Source organism: Cavia porcellus, unplaced genomic scaffold, assembly GCF_034190915.1.
Source record: "Cavia porcellus strain 051 isolate PalLab524CR breed Dunkin Hartley unplaced genomic scaffold, mCavPor4.1 scaffold_5, whole genome shotgun sequence".
NCBI classification, from domain to species: domain Eukaryota; kingdom Metazoa; phylum Chordata; class Mammalia; order Rodentia; family Caviidae; genus Cavia; species Cavia porcellus.
In genome coordinates, this window is record NW_026947488.1 from 14907956 (window position 1) to 14935594 (window position 27639).

Genomic DNA, 27639 nt, shown 5'->3' on the forward strand with positions numbered 1-27639 from the left:
TTCCTAACCCATGGGACCTGACAATTTAACAACGCACTTACGAGCAGAGTGGAAATTGAATCGGAGTGTGTTCCAAGCAGACATGCCTACATTTTTATTATTCCCAATATGCAGAAATCACATTAAGGCTGTGTTTCAAAACCTGAACTGTTTGGTGGAGGCTTGGTATTTCCTGGGGATCTGTTCCTAAACTCGCAGCTGCCACAGGCTGAAGCTCTGCAATCCCTCCTCGGGAGCGCAAATGCTCAGCCCACCCCCTTCCCTCCGTAGGTTCTTCTCACTGTATGAGCTCACTCCTCCACCAACTCAGCATCCGTGCCTGCATCCTACGCTTATTCTTTGTGTCCCTACTGAGGGTCAAACACCATTTTGGCACCAGGGATTGGGGTTAATGAAGCCAGGAGACCCAACATAACGGAACCAAGGAGGTGTGAGGGGATGGGCTGTATACTAAAGTAACCTGGTGACAAGAAACAGGCAGGGGTCTGGATGTGGCTCAGTGGCAGAGCACCTGTCTAGCATGTGTGGGATTCTGGGTTCAATTCCCCGTAGGGGAAGGTAAGGGAAGGGGGGGGGGAGAGCTGGTGGAGAGAGGGTGATCGGGAAGCCTCTCTAAGGAGGTGACCTCTGATTTGAGACCTGAATGACCACAGGAAGAGGACCAGAAGAGGCTCTGGAATGACCCCTGCTCCTTCCCTGGCTTCTGATGATTCACTAGCTTTGAGGAGGCCTCATCTACCTTGGCTTAGACCGCCCCACACTGAGCGCCTTGCGGGCTGTGTTCAGTGACCCTGATGCTCCTGAGAGCCTGCTTTCCCCAGGCTCTTCCTTCCATCTCCATGGTCCCTGATGGAGCTCTCTCCACTGTACACGGAGTGCTCTACACACGCTGTGAACGATCATATAAGAGACATTGCCACAAACGCCCCCCTCGAGACACCCACAGACACTTAAGACAAAACGACTCACCCCAATGTTCTTGCCACTTTTGGGAGCAGTTGCAGAAGTCTTCTTCATGAGTGTCCCTAAGCTACACTGTCGGGGCTGCCTCGACGACCTGAGTCAGAGTCCAGACGTGGACCTTTCATGGTCATGTTTACCTGGAGAAAGAGCCAGAAGTCGCCTGAAACCCAAGCATGTGAACAGGTGGATGGGGCCACGCTGAGCTTGCCACGATTCTGCCTTTCCATTGCGTGTCACTCAGCAATCACAAATAGCATGTTTTTAATCACCCCGTAAAGACACTCACAAGAGAGGAGGTTCAGAACTGCGGCAAGGGCCACGGGGTAAATGTGTCCGAAGCCAAGGAGAGTCTTCTGAGGATGGTGAACGGCACTGTGTCTTTTACACTAAAAAAACTGTTAGCAACTGAACGTTCACCATATTTTTCTCAAGCCCCATCGGCCTTTCTCCTTCTAGCGCACCTTCATCCACGACAGGCGCTTTCACGCCTGCTGTGTCACCAGGAGACTCTGGTGTCATCCCTCTGGGGTCCCGGGACCACCCTGGGCACCTGCTCGCACTTTTTCCTGGGCCTTGCACCCTCTTCCCCTCTGTGGCTTGGAAACACCCGTGTGTGCCGCTGGGCGCAGAGGGGTCCCCTGGCCCCGCTGACAGGCTGCATCCCCGCCATCACCCGTGACCAAGGACGGTATGGAGAATCCAGGCTACAAACCCAGCTGCAAGGAGTGGTCACACCTGTGCCAGAAAACAGACCAAAACAAGGTAAGCGACTTCGCCTGCTAAAAATGACAGAGAGAAAGCACTGTTTCAATGGCTAGTTCTCCCAGCAGCTGGGACTATGAGGACGCTTATTTCTTTGCTCTGCTCTTTCCTGATTTCCGCATTACTTTGGGGCACCCCTGCCTATTCCCTTCCTATGAGAAGCTATAAATGAAGTCGGCAAAGGGACCCTTACGCCCTCTGCTGCTCGAGCCCTGGTACTGCAGCGCAGATGCCAGGCTCCTGCAAAGCGAGGAGGGCCCGGCGGGGTCTGCGGGTGGGAGAGATGACCAGACAAAGAGGGCAGCAGTCTCCCCAGGACCGGACGTGGGTGACAGGGAGATCATAGCCGGCTCTCTGGTGCCCTGGGGAACAAGCGCAGCCCTGCCCTGGAACCTCGCTCCTGAGTTCCATCATGACAGCCACCTTGCACCTCAGAAGATGCTGGGACTTTGGCAGGAAGAGCTAGAGAAGAACGCAGTGAGCGCTCTGTACCGAAAAAGGGAGGAGCCAGAGGTCCTTCCCGGACCTGCCAGCGCCCAGCTCCTTCTTGGCCCACAGAGGTGGGCGCGCCTGGCCCTTCTGCTGGCCCAGCTGTTCTTGTGCTTGCCGGCCAGCAGGCCAGCAGGGAGCACGTTTAATTAACTTAGAAAAACTAGCTGCTGGGGTGAGAGCTATTGTGAGAAAGAAAGGTGGTGAAAAGAGCCTGGCCAAAAAAAAAAAAAAAAGACACTATGGTAACTACTATTAAGTCAGGTTATAAGGTGGTGAAGTACTAGGTTGTTGAAACAGTCATGCTGTGACCTCTATTGTTATATTGTTATGTCCTGTTTTATCTCAATCTCCCCCTTATTGTTTCAAAAAAATTATTTAGTCATTTCTTATGTTTGTCTTAATTAAAGAAAAAATTCAAAAAAATTAGGATATATAAATAGTAACTCTTTTCGATTTCCTATTAACTTGTTTTGAAGTCCTGTAGTACTCCCACGATCTTGTTTTGACTGATTAGACTCTGTTCCATTCTATACGATAGTATCAAGTTTGAAGACATAGGCAACTACTTTGAAGACAATAAGATTCACTAAGATACCCATTCTGGTTTGACTATTGTCTTCTTTGGAAGTCCTGTAATGTTTACAATGCCTAAGTTTTATTGGTCTTGTTCTCTACTGTTTTGTCCAACTTTATAATATCTAATAAGATAGACAATTCTTTTTAAGGAAACAAGGGACAACGTTGATAACCATTGTTGATAAACTTGTACTCTGTTCTACACCATGCGCTATGTCTATCCTTGGTATTGACTGACAGCTTTGTTTTGCCATATTTGACTGTATTCTCCCCCCCCCCAAGAAAGTAATAAGCACTAAGGAGTAATAAAATCCAAGATGTGTAAATTTTGTTGTAAAAAAGAGAGGGAAAAAAAAAAAAGAAAAAGAGCTCTAACGGATATAACAGCAAGTGTGTTTGGGGGTGTTAAATAGCTGACTTTATCAATGTTTTTGGAACATTGAACACAGCTGTTTGCAGTCTCCCTGTTTGAATGTCCACCTTGTGTTCTTTGATACTGTGATTTGAGGAACTATTTTCAAGAAGATAGTGTGTAATCTACTAGCAGGTGATTTCTTACTGTTATGTTTTTTTGTTTTGTTTTGTTTTGTTTTGTTTTTGTAGTTCTGTATTGCGTGTACCCTTACGCCGCTTTGGTTTGTTTTGTGTTTTTCTCTTTTTCCTCTTAAATAAAAAAAAAAAAAAAAAAAAAAAGAAAAGAGCCTGGCAAACGGACCCTACGGGTGTGGGCAGGGGTGGCCAGGGGAGAGAGGTCAGCGGCATGCGGACAAAGGTGTCCCCCAAGGGACGGGGCCACTTGGGAAACAAAGCTGCCTCCATTCCTCTGCTGATGGAGGCAGGAGACTACGGCAGGGGCCGAGACTCCCAGCGAGCAGAGAGGGCCCCCAAGAAGACTCCGGGGCGCTGGTGGGCTTGGGGTCCTGCTAGGGCAGGGGGCTTCTTACCTCTTTGCTTCCTGTGTGGAAAAGATCTTTCTAGTCCCAGAGCTGGAGCTCTGGAGGTAGGGATGAAGGAGGGAGGGGGGGCTCAAAGAGCAGCACCCTGCCCAACCCCATCCCAGGGAGGGGTCTGCGCTGCCAAGCTGGCCAGCCCTGGGCACATGTACCCCATGACACCCTCACAACCCCCCACCCCGGGCAGCGGCCTCCAACTACCCTTTCATTTGGGGAATAGTTTTGAGCACTGCCCATGTGTTAGATTCTGCACTTGGGAGTCGGTTTGGCTGGTGAGAGATGGGGTGGAGATGGAGGGTGACCCGGGCCCTGCCTGGTCAGTGGGAGTGGGACATGGCACTGCATTCAGAACCACAGGGCAGTTTCTGATGAAATTCAACACACAGTTATCTTGTGATCTCCCAACCCCAGCCCTGGGTGTGTAATCCCAAGAAATGAGAGACACCCTCCATCCACACAGATGCCCACACATGAAAGGTTGTAATCACCCAGACTGGAAGCCACCAATGTCTAAAGACAGAAGAGATAGAAAAGCTTCCCAAGTGTCTCTTTTTCTCTTTCATCATACAGGGAAGCCTCTTTAAGAAGCTCCCAGGAGACATCCACTTCTGTTTACTGATCAGAATCTGGGCATAGGCCCATCCATATACTACTGGCTGGCAAAAAAAAAAAAGTGTCAGACCGATTACAGCTGAACCTCTGGACTGGAGTGGAGTGTTTCCACTGAAGACAGCACCTCGTCTTCTGCTTTGCAAAACTCTTCAATTTGCTTTGTTACAAAAAGGCGGCTGTGGACTTTCCTTGATTCCCACCAAGAGCTCCACTGTCAGAGCCAAACCCTTCTTTAATAGATGCCTGGTGCGCCCTCGTGTGTTCCTACGCTGCAATTACATGATAAGGTTTTCAGAACAGAACAGCGAAAGTAATAAGAAGCGCACTGGCTATGGATAGTCGTGAAGTGGCAAGCAGTGTATAAAGGAATTAAAGCAAAGAGTCTGTTTTGAAGTAAAATTTTTCTTTTACGAAGTTATACATGATCATGATTGAAAAAAACCTAACAGCACATAAAATGTGCATCAAAAAGTTATCTACCCGCATTCTGACCCCCGTGGTGTAAACCCGCCCACCTGCAGACGCACCTCCGAGATGAAATCGCGTTCGTGTGCAGCCCTCTCCCAGGGGGCACCTGGCACATCTTTAATCACACCCCTGGCACTAGTTGCCTCTTTTCTGACTACTCTAGAGCATCTCGGAGGCTCAGAGTACTTGGTTTCATCCTCAGCCTGGCTGACTTTCCTGGTAGCAGGATGTGGAAACGAGCGAGAGCTAGATCCTCTCAGCCATTCTGAGGAAAAAAAATAAAATTTCTTATAGGGGATTTGAAAAGCTTTCCCAAGATCCATTCATTAAATTAATTTGGTTATGCGATGGCCACGCCCCCATGCCTGAGCCAATCGCTGTAGCTGGGAAGGCAGGTTGGGAAGGTCTCATTGGCCAATAAGAAGTGGGTGGGGCCTCGGAGATTCCCATCTGCTCCCCTGAGGCGAACTGAGGTGGACGCGTCCAAAGACAGAGGCCGCTTGGGCTACTCCACTACTCACAGAAAGACCGACCAGAGGCTACTGTGAAACTGTTAAACAGCAGCAGGAGGAGGGGAAATAGAGCTGCTCCCCGTATTTGAGTTGCCACAGGCTGGAGATGACCACCACCGAGGCCACCAGGCCGCGGAGAGATGCCTGTGCCCCGCTCCACTGAGCTCCTGGAAGGCTTGGGGGGAGGAAAGCGGGGCGCTCTCTGTCCCCAGCTCGGCTGAAGCTGCAGAGCAGGGCGATCCGATGGGAAGCGAGTGTCCTTCCCACCTACACAGGCTCTGCCAAGGCCCTGCTGCAAAGTTGGTTTTGAGAGTTGGGTTCCGTGCCACCCTTCAGGGGAAGGTGGGGAGCCTCAGAGGGGGCTGGTTTGGGAGGGATGCTTCCTTGGAGAAGCTGCTTGGGGTCAGTGGATTTCCTAGCTGTAGAGTGAAAGACACCAGCTCTCTACTGGATCCACTGAAGCACTTGTCCTGGGTCTCCTGGGCTGACCATTGCCAGACCTATGCCTGGAAAAGTCTACAAGTTAGGGATTGTGAAGGTAGATGACCACCCCAGTGAGGATGACTGCAGACAGGGTCCCTCCAGAGACTGGGCAGAACCTCCAGGAGTTGGCTGTGTCCATCTGGGAATCTGGAAAGAGGGACCCAACCGGGTGCTAGACCATGGGCCACCGAGGACTTGCAGGCAAACCTAGGAGTAACCAACCAGAGGACACATGTCATCCGCATGACAGAAAGAAGCTTCAGAGATCCCCAGGGTGGGGACTGCCAAGACCCCCTACCCCTGGCCTCCATCACACAACCTAAGAATAGAAGGAATTGGCCCCCGAGCCAGGAAAGTGTGAGCCAGGGAGCAGCAGAGGGAGAGGCAGGAAGGGGTGACTTTGGAGAGGGAGGTGACTCCAGTTTAATGACCGAGGTCAGGCAGTGGTTACCTTTGGAAGCGAGGTACAAGGTATTTTATTATTCTTATCACCAGGTTAGTTATCTCCATCTCCCAACTGATCACCCAGTAAAGAATTAATTCCCACCCCCAGGGGGTCTGAGTGGGCAGTGGGAGGGAAGATGGCCTTGATGACTGTGTGCTTCTGACTTTGACTTTTTCGTTGTACAGAGCATGAATCCTGACTCCAAAGCCACACGAGCACAGTGGCGGTGGGTGCTGGTTGTCCTTGGTGGCCCTCGGAACATGGGATAATGTCTCACATCAGAGTATAGAAAGGGTGACCGGGGGAGGCTGAAAATCCCAGGGTCAAATCAATGGTCATATTGGAACTGTCTTCAGAATTAACTTACTGAAGAAACAGAAAAGTTAGTGTGGCCAGCGATGCCACAGTGCGGGGAAACTTTACCTCCTGTTCTGACCTGAAGATAGTGGTTAAAATAAATAGCAACTAAGAGTTGGTACAAGGCAAAAGCTTTGCATTTCCTGCCAAGAGCTACCTGATCGGATCTCAACCATGGAGGATGTAGCCAGAACTTATTCTGTGTCCAGCACTGCCCAGCAGAAGGCAATGAACACGGCTGTCAAGGGAGATGTGGCTGCCAAACTCCCCCTCCTCGGGAGTTGACGTCTGACTGACAGATGGCCCCAGAGAAAGCCTTTTGGATTGTATCTCAGTAATCACCACGCCAGCCTGTCAGACCCAGAGATTTAGGATGGCATTGGACCCCAAATCTGGAAGAACTTAGCAACTTCATAGTGCCAAATCCAGGGGGAAAATATGCACATAGAGAAACCAGAAAAGCATAGAATGACGGGGAGAAAGAAATGAAGAAAATGGAAACATTCTGTCTCCACTGCAGAATCAGTCTCTGCCAGGAAAACTGGGATGCTGACTTGGTACACATATAATTCAATTTTCTACACACCCAGAGGAAAGAAAAAGCCAGACGCTGGGAGAAATTGCTGATACCGTCCTTGATCTTGGAAATGGCAATGTATTTGTGAAAAAGGATGATATATTTACGAATTTAAAAAGGTAAATACCACAACATTTTATGTGCTGTATTTTCTCAGTGATGGAAAATATCTATCCTAATACCCAATTCATTTCTAACCAGCTTGATTCACCCCACAGACAAAAAGTGCATGTGTATACGCTAAAATATGGTCAGTAATAAGTAAGATGTGGGCAGCTCTTATCTCTAATCTTTAGAATTTTCAGTATTTTCTTTTAAAAAAAAGTTTAAATGGTATTTTACTAAGCTAGTCCCTTAATTATAGAAACAAGACACAAAGATAAGGTTCTAAATGTGAAGCTGATCTTTCCCTTCCTTCCAACACTACCAACCCACTGCCTTGAGGTCACTACTCTTAGAAGTTTTTGTTTCTATTTTTAAGGTTGTAAGCGTTAGACGTTTAAGGGGACTGTTCCCCAGGGAGGTTCCAGCCCAGCCTAGGGGAGGAGCCGGGACTGCGCCATCTGCTGGCCGCGTTGCAGAATACAGGCCACTCAGCTGGATCTATTTGAAGGAAAATCAGAAATACAAGGTTATTATCTATGAAACGTCACAAATCTCAAAGGTTGGCAACTAACTAAAAAAGTTTTAAAGCAACTCCTCGGGCAAATTCAAAATGTTTAAGGATCGGTGCCCACACCTTCAGGAAATAAACAGAGAGCATTGATGTCTAAAATAAGAAAGATAAGGACTTATATCAGTGCACATTGCCCCCTCCGCCCCTGCGCCCTTGCATTTCCGGGATCGTTAGTTACATTACTGCTTGTTTTCTGGAAAGGTCCTTTGTGACGTGTGATATCGCCAACGTCCATTGTCTGTGGCAGCGCAGAAAGGCATAACTCACCAAAATAGCACGCATTCTATCGCCTCAAAGTAAGCACTGCTCCTATTTTGATGACTGTTCATTCAAAATAGAAAATCTGTGTGTATCCAAGATGGGTGTTGGCCGTGCTGCTCTGGCAAGGGTGGCGGTTGGTATCAGGTTGAGTTGGGGGTTTTGGAAAGTCAAAGAGACAAATGCCCACTTAGGTTGTTTCTGGTATCTCTAAAACTGTGTGTCTGAGGGATTCAGTCATCAGGTTGGCTTCTATCAATCTAACTGGCAAAACAAACAGGCACATCATTCACCTTCTAGTTGTAAATGGTATTGATCAGAATTTTTTGGTACCAGGAATCGAACTCAGAACCTTGCACATGCAGGCAGGTGCTGTGCCACTAAGCCATATCCCCAGCCCCATATTGATCAGACTCAATAAAATATATTTATTATTGCAAGAATAGCATGCTACAGAACAGTTATGGAAATCATATCACAGCAACCGCCGATCTAGCCCGTCAAATCAGGAGAGTGGAGCGGCATCAGACCCCAAATCTGGAAGAGTTTAGCAACTTCGTGGTGCCAAACTCAGTGGAAAGACACACCCCTCCCACGGATTGTGAAAGCTATTAATATAATGTGTAAAAACAATTGTAAAGACAAATACTTTAACAAGAAAAAAGAATTCAGATGACTTTTGAGAGCATGTTAATTATGTACTTTCAGAGATGTAAATTTATCCACAAATGTTTTATTTTTAATACAATTTTAATACAAAGCAAGATAGCAACAACTATGATCTTAGACTTCAATTTGATTTGGATTTTCAACAACCTACTTGGGAATTTTCCTCATCTTGTGAGGATCAATTAAAAACAGAACGTCAGCTTTTCCACTTCAAAATTTCACGAGGAGTAAAAACTCCAAAGCCATGTGCCAAGCCGTCTACAATAAATTATTCTCTCCTCTGGACGAGACCCAGCATGTGAGGGTCTGGAAATACTTTCAGAGGGCAGCTCTGTGAAATTCTGCGTCTCGCATCAAAATTCCATCTCCTCTTCTGCCACAGATGAGAAAATATTTGAGCTGGAAAGGAAAATGAACAAGCGTGGAAACTGAACGTGGCCCTGGTTCAAAGTTGATGCTGGGATAGCCCTCGGGCGGAGGGGTTGCCCTGCCCAGCCCCTGGGGCATTTTCGGTGGATCCTACTTTATGCTGGTGCCCTGCCCTTTACAGCTGGGAATGGTTTTATTTTATTTTATTTTATTTGGTCTAGCATCTTAGGGGCTCTTCCCTTGGAGATGGGAGCTTTCAGGTGAGAAACTGATGCTCAGAGAGGTGAAGTCACTGCCCACGTTCACGAAGCTTGCAAAGTAGCTGAGGAGGTCTCCTGACTGCCCTGTGTACTTCCTGGGCAGGACATCTCCTCCCTGTGTACCCCATCTGTACCCCACCCCTCAGCTCCTGGCAGCTCATTTGTGTGCCAGGAAACCTGTGACCCTCTATCCTATCATGACCAAGACAGGAAATAAAACTTGTGTGGATATCAGCACCCCAAGTATGAGGAAGCAGAGCCAAACACACACGTGCCTGGGATGTTGTAGGGCGATTGTGAATTGGATCTAGTCCCTCTTCTGTTGAGAGTAATCTCATTTTCTGTTGCTATAACAAAATGCCACAGACTGAATAAGTTATAAGGCAAAGAAGTTTACTTAGCTCATGGTTCTGGGGACTGGAAGTCCAAGGTCAGGCGGCCTCATCCTCAGAGGATCTCATGTCCTATCTGATCATGGCGGGAAAGCAGAAGGGCAGGTGGGAGTGTGAGGGACAATACCAAGCCCAAGGTCGCCTTGGATTATAACAATCTAGTCTTGGAGTAACTATTCCATCCTCTGGGGGGTAAGAACTCATTCACTCCCGTGAGAATCAACCCACTCTGGAAAAAGCAGTCTTAGTCCCTCTGAGAGACCTCTCGGATGCCCACCTCCAGGCAGGGCTGCCAGCAAGTGAAGGGAGGGTGGAGGAGAGGGGAGACGTAAGGGTAAGACGTCATTTGGGCAATGGCCCTCCGAACTGGTAGGCTGACTGGCTTCAAGTGGCACACATGTGAGTTAATGATACCTTAACCAAGCAGGAGTTATTTCTGTTTCAGGCAACGCTCCAGGCTGTGGGCAGCTCTGCTGGGCACCAGCAGGGACCCAGGATGCTACTAGCTTGATACCTCACTATGCTCGGGACGCTGTTTTTGTACACATGGCCCAGGATGACCCCTCACCCTGCGGGCATGGAGAAGGAAGGGGAAGCCCGTCCATCCCTTCCCCAGGTGTGCATGTGTTAAGCCACAGGTCACTTGCTGTCACAGAAGGCAGCTGCACCAAGACGGCCTTTCTCGGGGACGGTCCAGCAGTGGGTACTGAGACAGGGCCAACAGGTGAATTAGTCCACCAAGTTTTCCATGGGCGTGGACACCTTACATCTTATCACTTGGCATCCCCTTGTCTGGTGGTGGAAGGCGGTCCCCCCCACTCACTGTGACCTGCAGGAAGGCACACAGCAATTTATTTAATGCAAACAGCTTCCCGTTTGGAAATAACGCAGAAATGCAGACATTGGTCCATGCCAATGGCCAGGACTCAGTCACGTGGCACCTCTGCTGCAAGGGAAGCTGGGAGCTGTCACCTTTTGCTGGAAGACAGCTAAAACAAAGGGATTTCTGCTTCTGAAAAGAAGCAAGGGGAAGGAGATTTGGGGAACTGTCTTCTCTGCCACAAGGCTTGCCTACCTGTGGTCTCCTCACCCACACTGATCTAAACTTGGTCACATTCTGCAAGGAAGTCTGGGAAATGTAGTGCCTTCTTTGGGCAGGCATTTTAGCAGCTAAATACTGGGGGCTATCATTACGCACAAAAAAGATTAGCGTAGTTGGCAGTAGAGGTCAGAGGTCTTATGAGGTCGGGGAACGTGGACACGCGGAAGCATCAGCACATTAGCAGAAACACTGGGGAGTGGCCACCAGGCAGTGGAGGTAAAGCTCAGAAAGCAGTAGTGTTTGAGGCTGAAGGTGTTCAGGGTGGAGAAGAAATGGGGCAGAGGCAGCCGGGATGGAGAGGAGAAGGCGGGCCATCAGCCCCATCTGCAGGGGCCTGCCACCTGCCCGGGGTTGGTCGGTCTCAGGGCGGGAAGTGGCTTCATGCTTTGCCCCTAGGAAGGTATGATTATGAGAGTGACAAAGGACACCTCTGTCTCCCCGGGTGCTTGTGACTGTCCCATCTGCTCACCCTCGAGCTGTACTGACCTGGAGTGGGGGGCGCATCACAGTAGACTGGGGATGTGGAGGGGCCACAGTGCCGTATAAAATGTCAGATCCCATCCTGCTCTCCGCAGCCTAGGCCAGGGCGCAGTGGGCCGCAGGCTCAGGACCCAGCGGGCAGCGGTACCCAGGGAGGTCTGAGTGAGAAGGCCCTGCTTTCACGGTATCGGGCTGGTTTCTCCCGTTTGTGTACCCGGCTGCCCCCTGCACTCACCAGCACCCCATGAGTACTTGGCATCTCTGGGCCAGTTGTGCCAGCCACTGTTTGCCTCCTCCCGTGGTCCCCCAGAACATTTAGAATAGAATCCTGAGGGCTGCAAGACCCTTCGCAATCAGACCCCGCTGACCGCTCCCTCCTCTTCCTCCGGCAGGACTCCCTTCCCTCCGCCGCCTGCCCGGGCCTCCAGTCTGCCCAGTTCAGCCTAACGTCGGGCTTTGCACGCGCTGTGGCCTCTGCCCGGGATGCTCTTGTCCAAATCTTGCCATGGCTCCTTCCAGCCCTGCCCAGATACCAGCGCCTCCAAGGAGCTCTCCCTGACCACCGCGGGCAAACAGTGGCACGTCTGCTGACACTCCTCAGCCACCTGCTGACTCTGGCGTTTGGTGCTTTTCCTTCCAATCTTCACTAGCTGGCCTCTCTCTGTCTCTCTCTCTCTCTCTCTCTCTCTCTTCCTCCCCTCCCCATCCACCGTCCTCCCTCCTCTCCCTCCCTCTCTCCCTTTTATCTTTCTGTCCTCCTTCCCCTCCTCCCTCCCTTCTTTTTCTCTCCCCACTTCTCCTCTCCCTGTCTCCTTGGCTCTGATGAATCTTTCCCACCAGAAGGTCAGCTCCCGGGCACAGGGATCTCGTCTCGTTCCCCGCTGTGCCCCCAGAACGTACGGCAGTGCCTGACACATAATGATGAATAGCTGCTTGGGGGGACAGTGAATTAATATAGTTTCCTTTCAAAATACATTTATTTAAGCGGAAAAGTGAATCAATCAGAAGAAAGACATTCTGTGAGTAGTAGACATAGCATCAGTGGACAAATAACCAGAAGATGCCAAGCGGTGGCCACGCCTAACACAAGCACTGTGCACAAGACAGGGCTTGGGGACCGCCTGCTGGACTGGACCGTGGGGCTGACGGGAGGGGGCGGCTCCCGCGTGCACCCCGTGAGCTCTCTCTTCTGATTGGCCCTACAGGCCCCTGAGCACCTGGCTGGTGTTCCAGCTGTTTAGTCTCCTCTGCTGCCTCCACGTTTCCATCTTCCAGCTGGTCCATGTCCTCACTGTCCTCTTCCTCCAGGGCTAGCGGTCCAGGGTGCTGTTGGGACAGAGCCAACCATGCTGTCCAGTGGCTGACAGGCGTCATCTCTGAAGGATCAGCAGTGCCATCCCAAGTCACACACCTAACTAATGCGTTTGCAGTCTTCCCCCAGCTTCTTCCCCTCCGGGGTCTCCTACCCACCTTACCCAAACGGCTGGCGATGCGCTGGGGTTGGCACTGACCCCCAAGGCCATGGCTCTTCGCGGAGCCACCTCCTTAGAAATGCAGTGGAGAGAAATGTCTCAAAGGGAAACCGCCAGGCACAGAGGCACAGACTAACAGCCAGGATCTAGCCACAGGTGTTGCCTGTAGCTCGTACCCTCGCTTCAAGACCAGGACTCAGCGCTCCTACCCAAGAATTAGGAAGTTGAGCGTCTGGCTTTCCTAACATTCAAAGGGTCAGGCCACATCGGGTCCACAGGCCCACCTGGCAGCCGCCAGCTGGAAGAGTGGCGTCAACCCTTTTCGAGGGAGCCTGGTTCACCAGCGTTCACAGCCGCCCTGCTCCTCCCTGCCTGCCACGCCTGGCTTCCTGCCTTGCGCCTTAGCTATCTGGAGATTAGGATGCTGATGAGAACAGGAAGAGCCAGCTTGGGAGCAGGAGAGGAAAGTGAATGGGGAGAGGTCTGGTGTCCCGGTGAGATGGAGGGGGCTGTCAGCACAGACGTGAGCAGTGCTGGGCGAAACTTAACTGCCATCCAGAGAAAAGCAGGGGTGGCTTTCACTAAGATAAAGGAGGAGTTCATGAAGCACAACTTACAAATAACAATAAACTCTGTATTGTAAATGCTCTTTATTGTAACTCCTCCTATGTAAATTGCATAACCCAGTTAATTCTTACAGAATCGTTTTGCTGATTTATTTTTAGCTAATTGCTTGTAATCCAAACCAGCTCTCCCTGCAACTCAGTCATGATTTGACAACATTAGACACAAGTGAAAACGCAGGGTCCTTACACCTCCAGAAAGCTCACTGAAACCCTCGTTTACGTGAATGAGACAAGAAAAGTCAAACGGTTAAGCTGAGCCTGGTAGCGCACACCTGTACTCACAGCTGCACAGGAGGCTGAGACAGGAGGATCTCAAGTTCAAGGCTGGCCTGGGTAGCTTGGCGAGACCCTGACTGAAAATGAAAATTAAACAAGAGCTGGGGATGTAGCTCAGCACTCGCTGGTGCTTGGCTCAACCCCAAGCATCGCAAAGAAACTTAAAAGTTTAAAAAAGCCATTAGGATATCCAGTATTTCAGAATTCCTCCTCTGATGACCTAAGCACTTGTGTCTGCTAAACTGAACAACTGTTTAAAATAGTAGAAAAATATTCCTTAGGGTTTTTTTCCTACTTATACTGTATCAGCTAAAACATGGCACATTTTTTAGTTTAATTTGTATTACTAACATTTGATCCCACTGTTAGTAACTCTGGAAAGTCAACAAAACAAGAATCAAGCCCTGATCAGTGTTCTTAACCTGTGTGACGCAGACACAGTTCTGGGACCTGCTAAACACAGACAACGGGAAAGCAGATTAAGATAATTAGGAGCCAGCGAGTGCTGAGCATTAATTACCTTTGTCTTTTATGTAATGCACTTAATTATAAGTTCAAATAATATATTTTCAATAATGGTTGTGTTTAACAACCAGTTTAATTTAGTAATCAGCTCTCACAAGCCAGCTCTAGCCCATCCTGGGAGAGGAAAGTATCTAGAAACAGAGAGGCCAAGGGACATGGGGGTTAAACACATCGCCAGGAGCCCTACTGCCCCCATTCTGTCCCCATTCTGCAAACGAGGAAATGGAGACTGAGGCCTTGCTGACGTCAAGGTGTGCAGTCTTCAAACACCCTCCGTCCAGCAGAGCCTCCTGCCCTGTCCTGGAAGAGGACCCTCGCATTTGTCACATGCACGTGACAGTTCTTAGATCTTAGTGTGCACAGCCCCCAAACCCTGTTTTCCTTTCCTTCAAACTAAAACTCGAATCCTCCAGACAGCCCAGCCCAAGAATCTCATTGTACATGTGGGGAAACACAAGCAGAACCGGGACTAGAATTCAAGCCTGGCCGAGCAGTCAAAGTTTCAAGTAAATGATAAACATCTTTGGCAAAAGAACTAGAGGGATGAGCTCTGAGAGCTAAGATCCCAAAGGCAGGTTTCTGCCTAAAGACCCCCTGCCAGATGGAAACAGACAGCAGAGAATATGGTATCTTTGGGGCATTTAAGGGAGATTCTAAGAGACACTTCCTGCCAGGATTGGTACCCCAAAGATTGCTTGAGAAATCCGTGCGTGGTGTGAGGAGAACTCCATAATGTTCTCATTAAAAATACTGCAGATATACGTAAAGCCAGTGGGGAAACTGAGGCATCAGACAGATCCTCAGGGCCTCACACTCAAAATGAGTTTGGGCTTCTCAGACTTTTATCTCTGACCCCAGCAAAGAAAAGCCCTCCTTTGGGACCGTGGTCACTCCCAAAGGCCTCCTGGACCTTGTGCTGCAGGGCCCAGCGAGCAGGGAACTGCAGATGGTCTGCAGACACCGATGGTCAGCATCTTCCAGGCAGATGGGCACCTCAGGAGGCCGCGGAGACCTTGATGCGGCTGTACTGGACGCCAGGCGAGCTCTGCCTGTGGCCAAAGTTTAGGGAGAACCTGTCAGGGGAGAGTGACAGGAATCAGGATGGCAGGCTTGGGCGCCTTTCCTGGGGGTAGCAGGGAGCTTGCCCAGTCTCACAGGAATGAGGTCCCTTCAGCCCCCTGCCTCTGCACCCACTACCATCTCCCCTCAGCAGGACCACCCAGCAGCTCCCACCCACTTTCCATCACACCAGGGCCGATTTGCTAGACACAAAATCCAGATCCAATCACAGTTTAGGAGACCCAAGCCCCTCACCACTGCCCTCTCCAGTGTCACTGTCCTACTCTGCCAAGTGCCCATCACTGCCTGGCCATATTGACCTCTGGCTTCTCTCAGAAAACCCAACCTCAGGGCCTTTGCTCGTGTTCTTCTATCTGCCCAGAACATTCGTGTCCAGCCCTTGAAACGAATGGTTTTCTCACCCCTCAGAGGCCCTCCTTTCCTTGGCTCAAGGGAGCTGCATTTATCGTGCACCCGAGGTGGGGCGGGGAATCCAGCTGTGAATGCAGCAGGCTCCCCATGCCATGTGCTTGTGGCGTGTCCTTGAGAGCACCCACAGGCCACTAGCACCCAAGCTACAGAGCTGGCACCTGCTGGCACCACCGGTCTCTTTCTGGTGAACTAAACAGACTCGTTTTCTTCATGGCGTAAACACTGCTCAAAATCATCTGACGCATGTATTTACATGTTCTGTTCTCTCTCTCTCTCTCTGTCCTGCTCTGTCTCAGTGTAATCTCTCTCTAAAACCAGACATGGTGTCGTGCCTGATCACTGCCTGTCCCCAAAGCCTACTCCAGGGCCAGCTCCTAACTGCTGCTTAAAAATATTTGTGAATGGACTTTTGAGAAGCTGGCACACAACAAGGATTTGGGGGATTTTTTTTAGCTTGTATTGCTCCAGGGGGTGGGCTGAGCTGTAGGTCTCTGCTTCCCACAAGCACCCCCGAGTCCCTGGGACAGGAACAGAAGAGGACCCCTCGCTGCGGGTGTTGGCTGCATCCAGTATGGGTCCCCCAGCCTTGAGAATTGTCCCCTCTGCAAGGTGTGGTCTTGCAGGGCTGTCTATCAGGAAGCCCTGCCTATCCTGGCCGAGTTGGGGGCTATAGGGTGGGCCAATCAGAATTTCTCCTGGACTAGGACCCTGGTGTGGTGTGATACAGCACTGAACAGCTGGTGCTGAAAAGTGTCCCAGCCCAGTACTTCTGTGTCAGAATCCTGGGAGGCGCAGTCAAGTTTTGTCCAAAGGGGCCTGGCTGGCCTTGCCCTCGATAATGGTGCCCTCCCCTTTCTGCCCCTTCCTCCTGCGGGAACGTGGTGGTGGGACATGCTGGACCCCGTGGAGAAGGCAATACTAATACTACTAATACTAAGGAGATGGCGGAGCAACCAGACAGAAGGCCTCTAGGGCCTGGGTGGCCTCGGCGAGCACAGCTGTCACCCCTGCCCTGGACGCCTACAGTGGGGCCGCTCTCAGTCACAAAAGCTGTTTCCTAACTAATGCAGCTACAGGCGTGTGTCACCCCACAACCTGGGGCGTCCAGCTGGCAGAGACACAGGCTGGAGTGGACCAGGCTCGAGGTTTTACACCGCACCAGGCCTGCGTGGCTTCAGGAGCCCGGTGGGGGCGAAGGTGCAGGGCGGCTGGGGCCACTCAGGATCAGGATGATATATATATATATATATATATATATATATATATATATATAGTCTTTCTCATTTTTATCAGTACCCGGGATCAGGCCCTTATGCCACTGAGCTAAATCCCCAGCCCGATCAGGATGATATTTAAGAATCTCTCAGGGCCTCCCGTAGCGCAAAGGGGAATCATTATACAAAGGGACCGAATACCTGCTGAGGTGCTTAAGACTGTAGCACGCTGAGGTCCCTTCAAAGGTCCCAGTTTGCTCTTATTCAATGGTATAAGGCCCTGCAATGTTATGATTCTGAATTTCTGCTCTGACCTAAAGAATTTACTCACTAGCTCCTTCCTACCTATCTGTCTGATCTGGTTTCCTACAGGTCCTCCCTCCCTCCCTCTGTTCCAACCACAATGTTCCTTGTTCCTTATGTCAGATACACTCCCACCACAGGGCCTTTGCACTTGCCATTCTCTCTACCTGGAACCACCCTCATCTCCCCTTCACATGGCCGCTTCCTCCTTGTCGCTAACTGAAATTTACCTCCTCAGAAAGAGTCCTGTCTCTCTGGCCACCTACTCTAATATAGCCACAACTCTTGTCTCCTCTGCCCTCAGTTTCATTTTCTTCTAATTACATATCACCCTTAAATGTTTATGCACTTATTGGCTTGCCTAATCTCTGTCCCATAAAGACGAGGAACTTGTTATTCTTTTGTTTTTTTGTTTTGTTTTGTTTTGTCTTTTTCCTTTTTATCGGTACCGGGGATCGAACTCTTGACTGCCTGCTTGCAAGGTAGGCACTTATGCCACTGAGCTAAACCCCCAGCCCTTATTCTTTCTATTTTTGTTTCCTTGTTTTTTGAGGCAGGGTCTCTCTATGGAGTTCACGCCGGCCTTAAACTCAATATGTAGCTAGGCCAGCCTCAAGCACACAACAATTCTCCTGCGTCAGCCTTCCAAGTGCTGGGATTATAGGCATGTGCCGTCATGCCCTGCTGTAAGAAACTTGTTATTAATCTCTGCCACATTTCCTAAGACTCCAAACAATGACTGGCCTGTAGTAAGGACTTAATAAATAGCCAAAGAATAAATGGATTAAATCCACAATTGTTTTGTGCATAATTTTTGCTTGTTTCTTTGTTTCATTTTGTTTTGCTTTGAGACAAGGTGTCCCTAACATGCCTAGGTTGGCCTTGGACATCTGATCCTCCTGCCTGAGCTTTCTAAGTATCTAAGGTTACAGGACTGCACCACATGTCAGGCTTCTATGGAAGTTTTAAAGGCCACAGTTATAAAGTTTTGTTTCTCTGGGGCTCCATGAATCTCAAATCCTATGGTTTTAAAATTCCCCAGCTCTTGCCAGGCGAGGTGGTGCACGCCTATAATCCCAGCACTCAGGAGGCTGAGACAAGAGGATCTTTTTGAGTTAAAGATCAGTCTAGTCTGCAAAGTGAGCTCAAAGCCAACCTGAACTGCATAGTAAGACCCTGTCTCAAAAAGACCTTCCCCCAGCCCAAAAAAAAGATTCCTGTACTCTGACCTCTGACTCTGCAATCTGAGAGATTTTAAAATCTCCATGAGCTGGGCCTTAGAGCCAAAGGAATAGCTGCTGCAGGAAGACATAAAATAATCAATGGGAAGCAACTGTCAGACCCTGGGGGGACAAAACTCAGGGCAGGAAGAAATGAGGGGAAAGGGAACAGATGTCCAGCCGAGAGAGGATGAGGGCTGAGGCCAACACCCTGGCCCAGGTCTGGGCAGCGCTTTCCCCACACCCACCCGTCCATGTCCGCCTCCTACCGACTGCTCTGGAACTGCTGGTCTATCTCCGCCAGTGACTGGCCTTTTGTTTCAGGAACGAAGAAGTAGATGAAGCCAAGGCCGAGGACAGCGGTCAGCCCGTAAAGCAGGAAGATCCAGGACAAGCCGATGGCACCTGGGGACAGGAGGGCAGGCGTGAGCGCCTGCAGCCTGGGTCTTCTGGCAGGTCAGAAAGTCAGTTTACTCAAAGGCTCCAGATGACAGATTCACAGCATGGCCAAGGAGCTGTCAGTAAGTACCCGAAGTCACAAATCAGACCAACCGTCCCAGAGGTAGGGAAAGAACCGGGGCACAAACCCACCAACACAAACAGGGGGAACCTGGATGTAGGGAAAAGATCACTCGTGTTCAAAATGTGGACACCTGAACTAAGGCCGTGACATTCGGGGTGGCAGGAAGCAGCTCAGTGGGGGCACAGCTTTGGCAAAGCCCAGCTTCAAAAATAACACTCAGGAGCCCCAGCAAGCGGTCACTTGGCAAAGTGGTCACTTAGGAAACCGAGCTTCAGCCACTCTGGCCCGTGTCTGAGTGGTGGGGGAGAAGACAGAGGCTGAGGTCAGTCCCGGGCCGGGGCTCTGGCAGCCCCGCACCTCCCCCTCCTGGAGCCACACGAGGGGCTTTCAGTGCCAGTGACCATGCTGGGGATGACCTCGAGTCCTCAGAAGTCAGCGGCCACCAGATGGAGAGAGGAGACCACAGAAGCAGGGGTTTAGCTGTGGCAGAAGCAGGAGTTATGTTTGGGGGCAGTTCTGTCCACTAGCAGCCTGGACAGCTCTGGCCACACCTCCTCCAAGCAGCCTGTCCAGAGGTCTGGCTGGGAGTCAGGAGGGCCAGGTTTCTGGACTTGGAAAGATATTTTCCACCTGTGAAATGGGATGATAATGAGCTTCCCTCCCATCTCCTGTCCCTCTGCTCCTCTCCTCTCCCCTTCTCATCCATTCATTCCCCACTTATAAATATGCCTGAAGTCCGGGGCAGCAAGGAGAAGTCTAGAGGCCCTAAGACTATGCCAGAGACAGTTTTGGTGGACAGCTTCCTCCCACAGCGTCCCCTACATCTCCATGAGTCCACCGTGTCCCTGAGAAGGGAACTCTTGAGTCTTAAGCACTGTATTATGTCTTGGGACCCGCAGGGGAGGCGGCTTAGGCATCAGAGCAGCCACTGTGATTGGCTCAGGGATGATCATGTGATCTTGCTGAGCCAATGAGGGCTTGTCCCACTTGGAGCCAGTGAGAAAGGAGCTCTCTTTCCCTGGCTGCTAAACTGAGAGGCCTGCGGGCAGCCATTCTTGTCCTGTGGGACTGATCTGCTTGGGTGTGAAGTGACCTGCAGGGGTGAAAGGAGTGAAAGATGGCTGACAGCTGCAATGGAGCCCAGAATCAGCTCTGCCTGAAACCTCCCACCCTCCTCTTGTCAGAGATTGAAGACAGAATATTCCCCTATTTCCCAACATGAGCTGGCTACACTAGGTTTTCTATTACTTATGACTTACCTGATACCAGAATCCTGGCTCTACCCAGGAGAAACCGTTTCTGGACTTGGGTAGAACTAGGGATGAGGTCAGAAGACTCACCAATGAGATCGAGGAAGGAGAGGCTGATGAAGAGGTTGGTGGCCCAGTTGAAGCTGTTGCAGAAGGCGAAGGCTCTGCCGCGGACTTCCCCGGGGTAGATCTCACTGAGGACCAGCCAGGTCACTAGGACAGAGGGGCAGAGGGGCTCTGGGCTGGGGCCTGGCACTAGTGGCCTCATGCTGGCCTCCCAGCTGTGGGAGTCCATGAAAACAGCAGGCTCCTGACACTGACGTCTCCCCAGCTTCATTCCCCTTTGTGGTGCAAGAGTTCCTCTTGGGTGACCATGGCCTGTGTTTGCTCAAGATTTGGGGGTCTCCTGGGACACAGACTTCCAGAGCTGAGATGAGACCAGTCATGGGAAAACTGGGATGTTGGCTGATTTTACTCTTTATGTTAAATTTCTTTCAATTCAGCCCTTCTAGTTGAATTATCCAGGAACAAATCCAGGTTGTATGGGGCCTGAAGCTTAAATGGTTTGCAGGATATATATACTTTTATATTATTAAAAAATATATATGTATTAACAGGAAGTTAGGCCCCCACCCTGGGAAGAGTCCTGAAGCTTTAGGACAGCTGCTTCTAGTGCTCCTCTAGACTGATCCTCCGGCCTTGAACTGCCCAGTAACAGGGGTGGAAGGAGGATCTAGATTTACTTGCAAAAAATTCTACTTACCTGGTCCAAAGCCAAAGGAGAAGGCACTCACAAAGGCCATCAGACAGATTAGCGCTGTCCAGCGCAGCAGTGTGTGCTCTGGGGTGGAATCGGGGGACACCGGGGAGGTGACGCTCAGGGCTGGCAGGGGAGTAGCTGTGGCAGCTCTGGCTCCAGGAGGCAACTTGGTTTTCCCAGCAGTTGACAAGACCGGCTCCCACTGGTCCCCCCTGGTTCTGGGCATAGGAGATGGTTCTTTTGGCAGACCAGAGCCTCCAGGGAAGCCTGTCTTTTGGGTGGCATTGGGCATAGCCAGGCAGCTGGGGCCGGTGTCCATGGGCACCACAAAGCTGACAAGGCCGATGCCACTGACTGTCAGGGCCATGAGGGTGCAGCCAGCTAGCAGCAGGACTCTGCGGCCAGCACGGTCCACCAGCCCCATGGCAGTCACAGTAGATGCCACCTTTACCACGCCGAGCCCCACGGAGGCCAGCATAGCGGAGGACCCTCCACGAAAGCCGACTGAATGGAAGATGGTGGAGGCGTAGCACAGCACATTGGGCTGCCCTGTTAGCTGCTGGAAAAGCACCAATCCCAGCCCCACGGCGGTCCGGCCTCGCATGTTATCCCGGGCCTTGAAGAGGTCCAAAAATGTGTAGCGTGGTCTCCCCAGTCCGTGCTTGGTGGTTTCCCCTCCCTGGAGCGGGATGAGGTCTTTATACACTGCAGTCTCCTCTGCACCAGCTGGGAGGAAGTGGAGGCCCAGAGATTGCAAGAGAGCAGGTGCGGCAGCCCAGCCGAACATGTGCCTCCAGCCCGAGGGGGCACTGGCCAGGGCGTAGTTGAAGGCATAGGAGAGCAGGATGCCCACCGTGATGCCTGCCTCGTAGAGAGACACCAGCACTCCCCGCTGCCGAGGTCCCACCAGCTCTGACACGTAGATACAGCAAGCCATGGAGGAGAGGGAGACGGCGAGGCCAACTGCCAGGCGGCCCAGGACCAGCCAGAGCAGGGAGCCAGCCAGGCCCAGGCTCAGGCTGCCGGCCAGCAGCACCACGTTGCTTCCCAGGATGGCTCGCTTCCTGCCGTAGTGGTCAATGAGGAAGCCGCCCCCCAGAGAGGCGAGGAGCCCCCCCAGGAGCAGGCTGCCCACCAGGAGTTCCTGCTGCGAGCAGCTCAGCCCAAAGTCAAGCTGCAGTGGCAAAAGGGCACCGGATACGATTGCTAGTTCATAGCCAAAGGTCAGGCCACCCAGCAGAGACACAGAGGCACACAGAGGCAGGACAGGCGGAGGACAGCCTGGAGAGTGAGAAGGCAGCACAGAGTCAGACGGTTTCTTGCTAAGTATGCATCCAGCGTTCCCTCCATCTGTCACGTCCGCCATCCAAGCATCTACTGTGCAGCGATTCATTCCTTTACCCTTCCATGATTGCTTGTTTGCTTCCTTCCTTCCTTTATCTGTCCATTTTTACATCCCCCCTTATCTATCAGTTGGTCCATCCAACCACGTATCCAGCCACATATTCATCCATCCACCCATTCTACCACCCTTTAATTGGTTCATCACCCGTTAATGTGTGAGTCCATCTATCCACAAAGCCATCAATTTATCCACCTATCTTTGCTTTCCATCCTTCATGTACACCCAAATACCCACACACCCATCTGTCCATCCATCCATCCATCCATCCATCCACACTTACTTACCTGGCACCTGCCACATGCCAGGCTGCATTCTAGAGGCCCACAGTGCAGGGTGTTGTCAAGGACCTGACACTCTGCCAGGCATGTGCAGATGATAAATATATGACATAATTTTAGGTGGTGGTAGGTGTCATGAAACAATAAAGGAGCAAAAGGGATTGCCAGGGACACGGGAGTATGGTTTTGAATAGGGTTGTCAGCTAGGGGCCCTCTGCAGAGGAGGCATCTCAATACAGAGGGGGGAAAGCCATGGCAAATCTTGCGGAGAAACAGACCAGATGATACAACACCAAATGCAAAGGTAGGGGGTTAGCAAGTTCCGGGCCCACCTGGACAATTTAGTGACTGAGTGAGACCCTGTCTCAAAAAAAAACAAAACAAAAAGTACTTTGGAACAAGGGCTGCGGATGTAGCTCGGTGCAAAGGCCCTGGGTTCAATCTCAACACCCTGTCCTACAACAAGCAGCACAGATCTAGATGCTTCCAAGTTCAGACTCCAGGATTTCTCCTTTAAACATGGACTTCTCATTTATGACGATTACTGCTAAGCTTGAATCTGCTCCTCCCACTTACTTTTGTGCCTTCTGTTGATTGCACTGCGCACTATCAAGATATTTTTCTCCCCATGCTTGTTTTTGGTGAGTCAATTTTTGTTGTGGCTCCACACCCTGATTACAATGTTTACATTGTTTCCTTTTTTGATATACAAGGAATTGAACTCATGACCTCACGCTTGCCAGGCAGGCACTGTGCTGCTGAGCTATATCCCTAGCTCTCTTCTTAGCCAGTATAATTTTCTTCAGGCCTAGAAACTTCTGTATCTGGGCAGTTGGATATGACTGCTTGCATGAGGATACTTGAAAGCTGGTTAATGTGATCGAAGAACTAGGTGTTTTATTTCATTTAATTTACTTATCAAACCATGACTCCAAGAAGCTGCTGATACTCAGGAGTGAATATCTTGATGTCCAGATAAAGCAAGTCCTGACTCCAGGTAGTGAGCAGCGAGCCTCGACCCAAAGAGGGCAGCCCGAGGAGGGTGACGCTCCTGCCTGCTCCACTCCAGGCCATGCAGGGTGGCGCTCACTCTGATCCCGCCTCCTGCCCTTCCCTGCTCACAGGCAGGCTTCCTGCTGGGGGAGAATCATCCCCTCTTTCTGCTCTCTGTCCCATTCCCTGAGCAACCTCATCAGGCACATCCTGGACAAGTGTCTGCCCATGTCCTACCATCTACCCTTGCCACCCTTGCCTTGTCCCCTGGGGCCCTGGGGTTCATTCCCACAGGGGATGATCCTTGTAGGCTGTGTGAGACAATGAAAGCGAAAGCACAGGACTGTTTGCCATCTCTGGGTTCCCACAGGGGTGGAAGGGAGTCCAGCCAAAGGCCAAGGCCAAGCTGACCGCCCGGGGGCTCTGCTGGGAAACATATCAGTACAGACTGGGGGTCACGGTGGCTGAGAGGACAGCGGAGGGATGTAAAATAGGAATAATTCCAGATCTCACTTCTGGATCCATCCTCATAACAACCCCTGGGGGTGCTGTTACAGCCTACTTCTGCACAGCGCCTGCCTGGCAAGCACAAGATCGTAAGTTCGATTCCCAGTACAAAAAAACAAAACAAAATGAAATGAAAAACCACTCAGCCTACTTTGCAGATGGAAAAACTAAGGTTTGGCGTATTCTTACAGCCAGGGAGCAAGATCAAGACCAAAACCCATACACTAAAGAGATGAGCTTCAGGGACCTCCCAGCACCAAGTGCTAAACAGGGGAGACGGCACACAGCAGGGCTGAAGCTCAGAGGCAGAGGGGAAAAGGCTATCATGAAAACCTCAGGTGTGGGGAACCACTCAGACTGTGTCAAAGCTCAGGGACACCTAAGGACACCTGAGAATGTGACCCCACTTGTCTAGTGCAGGCGCACAGCAGGACACAGTCATGTAACCCTGACTCAGCACAGGCAGCCCTGCGTGTGCGCGGTATGGCACTACACAAGAAGGTAAATGTGTGATGACAGCCTGGATAAGGACTGTGCAATGAAGCCGCAGGCGGCTCTTGAGTCTTGCACTCTGCTCCGCTCCATGCCGCCTGCCGCTGTTACTGATGTCTCTCATATGTGTGCTCTTTAACCTGGAGACTGCACCTGAGAAAATCTCCTTGGGTCCTCTGAGCGTTCCGACACCAAGTAACAAAGTATGGGGAAGTCACACTGTCCCAGCCCCAAAGATGTCGGGGCCATCAGAAAGACTGGGGAAGGACACTCCCCTCCTCAGCCTCTCCACACCTCCCAACCCCTAAGCAATAGGTCCAGGCTCCTTAGCTCTTTACTGGCTAGCTGAAGTCCTCGGCTGCTCCTCCCGCTGCCTTGGCCTGGGCCCATCCCCACCAGCACTCCTTTCCCTGAGACGCCTCTGTTCCCGCCACGTGCTGTACGCGGCTGCTCGGCCTCTGCACCTGTTGGCCCTCCTGCTTGCCTCGGGTCCCCAAATGTCCATTCTCCCGCTTTGCTTCAGCTGACCTCCACCTCCTGTGGGAGCTCTAGGTATGCACATCCATACCTGAGCATCCATGCCTGGTTCTATGTTGGGAGCTGCCCTTCCTGGGTGTCAGCCCTATGACACAGGCCCTTTTCTACAAACAACACATCAAGGCCCAGAGATGTAAAGACATTTGCTCAATGTGGCACAGAGTGTAAGAGACAGTAGGCATTTGAACTCATGAACTCCAGAGTTCCAAAGTCGGATGTGATCAAAAATAAAATCTCACATTAACTGGCTACTTATTCAGTGGAGGCTGTGGGCTGAGCCCTTGAAGTTCATTGTCTCACTTCTGTCTCAAAGGCCCCCTGGGATAAGGGTGTTTTTACGGGGACCGCATGAAGTGGGAGCAGTGGGGGTGGAGCCCAGTCCATGCTGGAGCTGATGAGCCCACTCCCTGGCCTGCCACGGAGAGTGTAGTCTGGGTACTCTGGGCACGGCAGATGCTATGGACAGTTTGGTCCCTGCACAAACACAGGCACATAGGTACGCAGGCACGCAGGCACGCAGGCACGCAGGCACGCAGGCACGTAGGCACGCAGGCACGCAGGCACGCAGGCACTCAGGCACGCCTCCGCCATCCAGCCCTGCTTTACCCATAGTGCATGCTTTGGTGATAGCGAACCTTTTAGAGCTTTCAGTAATACACACAGCCCACTACGGCACGTGTGCCATAGGTTCACCACCACTAGATAGACAGTAGCTGTTGAATTAACTCGGGGGGCGGGGAAAGAGAGGGGCAATAAAAGAGCTAGAGCCAAACAACATTCTGGGGAAGAGCTTGACTCTCTGGGACTCAGTCTCCCTCCGGCTTGGAAGTGCTGTGCGATGATGTTAGGAGACAGACTGCGGAGTCACAGCTGGAGTTGTTCAGCGGCTGTGCCATTGCTGTGTGTCAGAAGTGCAGTGGCTAGAGACTCAGCCTGAAGCTAGTGTTGGAGCTCCACCAGCTTCTCTTCTCCACAGCGGTGTGACCTTGGGTAACTCACTTAACCTCTCTGAGCTTCCTCTACCTACAAATGGGATAATAATACCTACCTCATATGCCTGCCTAGCCCTACAGCCCATGTTACCTATGATTCTGCATGGAACAACAGAATGAGGTTGCAAGAGATAATTCAGGTCACATCCTCCCACCTGCACCCCAGTTGAAAACCTTCCAGGGGCATCATCTGGGATAAGATCCAAGTTTCTCACCCTACAAGGGCCTGCAGGATCTGGCCCCTGCTCCACTGGGCTCTGGCATCACTGGCCTGGGGATCAAACCAGCTCATTCTTGCCTCAGGGCCTTTGCACTTGTGGTTCTGCGGTTGGGAAACTCTTCTCCGAGAACTCAGTAAGGCCTGCTTCTGAGGAAAGGTTCAGTTCCAGGAAGCCCACCCTGCCGGCCTGCCTAACAAACCCACCTACTGGGGCCTCGTTTTCTGTGTTCCCCTGCATCTTAGTCACGCACTTGTTTATCCAGCTCCTCAAAGATGAGACATCCATCTTGCTCACTGGGAATCCTCAACCTCTATATGTAGCACAAGGGAGATGCTCACTACAGACAGGCGGGGGCGGGTGGGGGCACGGAGGCTGACTGGCCCTTGGAACTCTCTGAGTCCAGAGGGCTGCTTTGCACCAGGCTGCACAATCCCTGGCCCCTGGCGACCAGGGCGAGCGTGTGTGTGTGTGTGTGTGTGTGTGTGTGTGTGTGTGTGTGTGTGTGTTCTTTGCCTACTGCAGCCCGGCACAGTGCAGGAGCGAGCTGATGAAGGAGCTCCCCTTTGGGAATCGCCACTTCCTCGTCTGCCGAAACGGGGCGCTGGGCCATGGGGGTGCCCCGGAGGCGCTCACCGTCAGCCACTTTCCCTTCCCGGGCAGGACGGTGGAAGGAGGCGCCCGCGCCCCGGACCCGTCGCCGCCAGGCCTCGCTGTCCGGCGGGAGGCGCGGAGCCGGCGGTGGGGACCAGAGGCCCGGGGCACAGCCCGGGGTGGCCGGGGTCCGGGCGGCCGCGTGGGACTTACCCATGGCGAGCCGGGCTCCGCGGGCGGGCGTGCGTGCTGGGCGCGGGGGGCGGCGCGCGCATCCCCTCCGGCCGAGTCCCCTCCGAGGTCGCCGCAGCTCCGGACAAACTTTCCGGCCCGCCCCGCTGCGCCCCTCCCCGCCTGCAGCGCCACGTCGGCCGGGAGGCGGGACCCTGGGCAGCCGGGGCGGGAGGGTCGCGCGCTGTCCTCCCGGTCCTGCCCGAAGTTCTCGGTGGAGTAAGAGCGCGCGTGGCCCCTGGCTTGGGCGCAGCAGGGGAGCCCCGATCACAGGGGTCCCCACTTGCCTGACCTCCCGCGCTTGTGTGTACACACACACACACACA

General features: G+C 51.7%; 1 protein-coding gene across 4 annotated transcripts; it reads right to left on the minus strand.

Annotated features, from left to right (window-relative positions):
• Positions 1–12364: 12364 nt before the first annotated feature.
• Positions 12365–27453, minus strand: Slc2a10 (solute carrier family 2 member 10). 4 transcript variants are annotated; one of them, XR_010047354.1, is made up of 6 exons: positions 27296–27453; positions 21070–22347; positions 20397–20519; positions 18803–18938; positions 15216–15378; positions 12365–12732 (listed from the first exon to the last, which is right to left on the minus strand). XR_010047354.1 is itself a non-coding variant. In XM_063248241.1 (5 exons), the coding sequence occupies exons 1-5, from the start codon at positions 27297–27299 to the stop codon at positions 12717–12719; spliced, it is 1557 nt and encodes a 518-aa protein (XP_063104311.1). In that variant the 5' UTR covers positions 27300–27453; the 3' UTR covers positions 12365–12716. The 4 variants fall into 4 exon arrangements, 3 of the variants coding, with proteins under 3 accessions (XP_063104311.1, XP_013005841.2, XP_063104312.1); XM_063248241.1 differs by lacking the exon at positions 15216–15378; XM_013150387.3 differs by lacking the exon at positions 12365–12732 and having other exon boundaries at positions 13510–15378.
• Between the last annotated feature and the right edge of the window lie 186 nt (positions 27454–27639).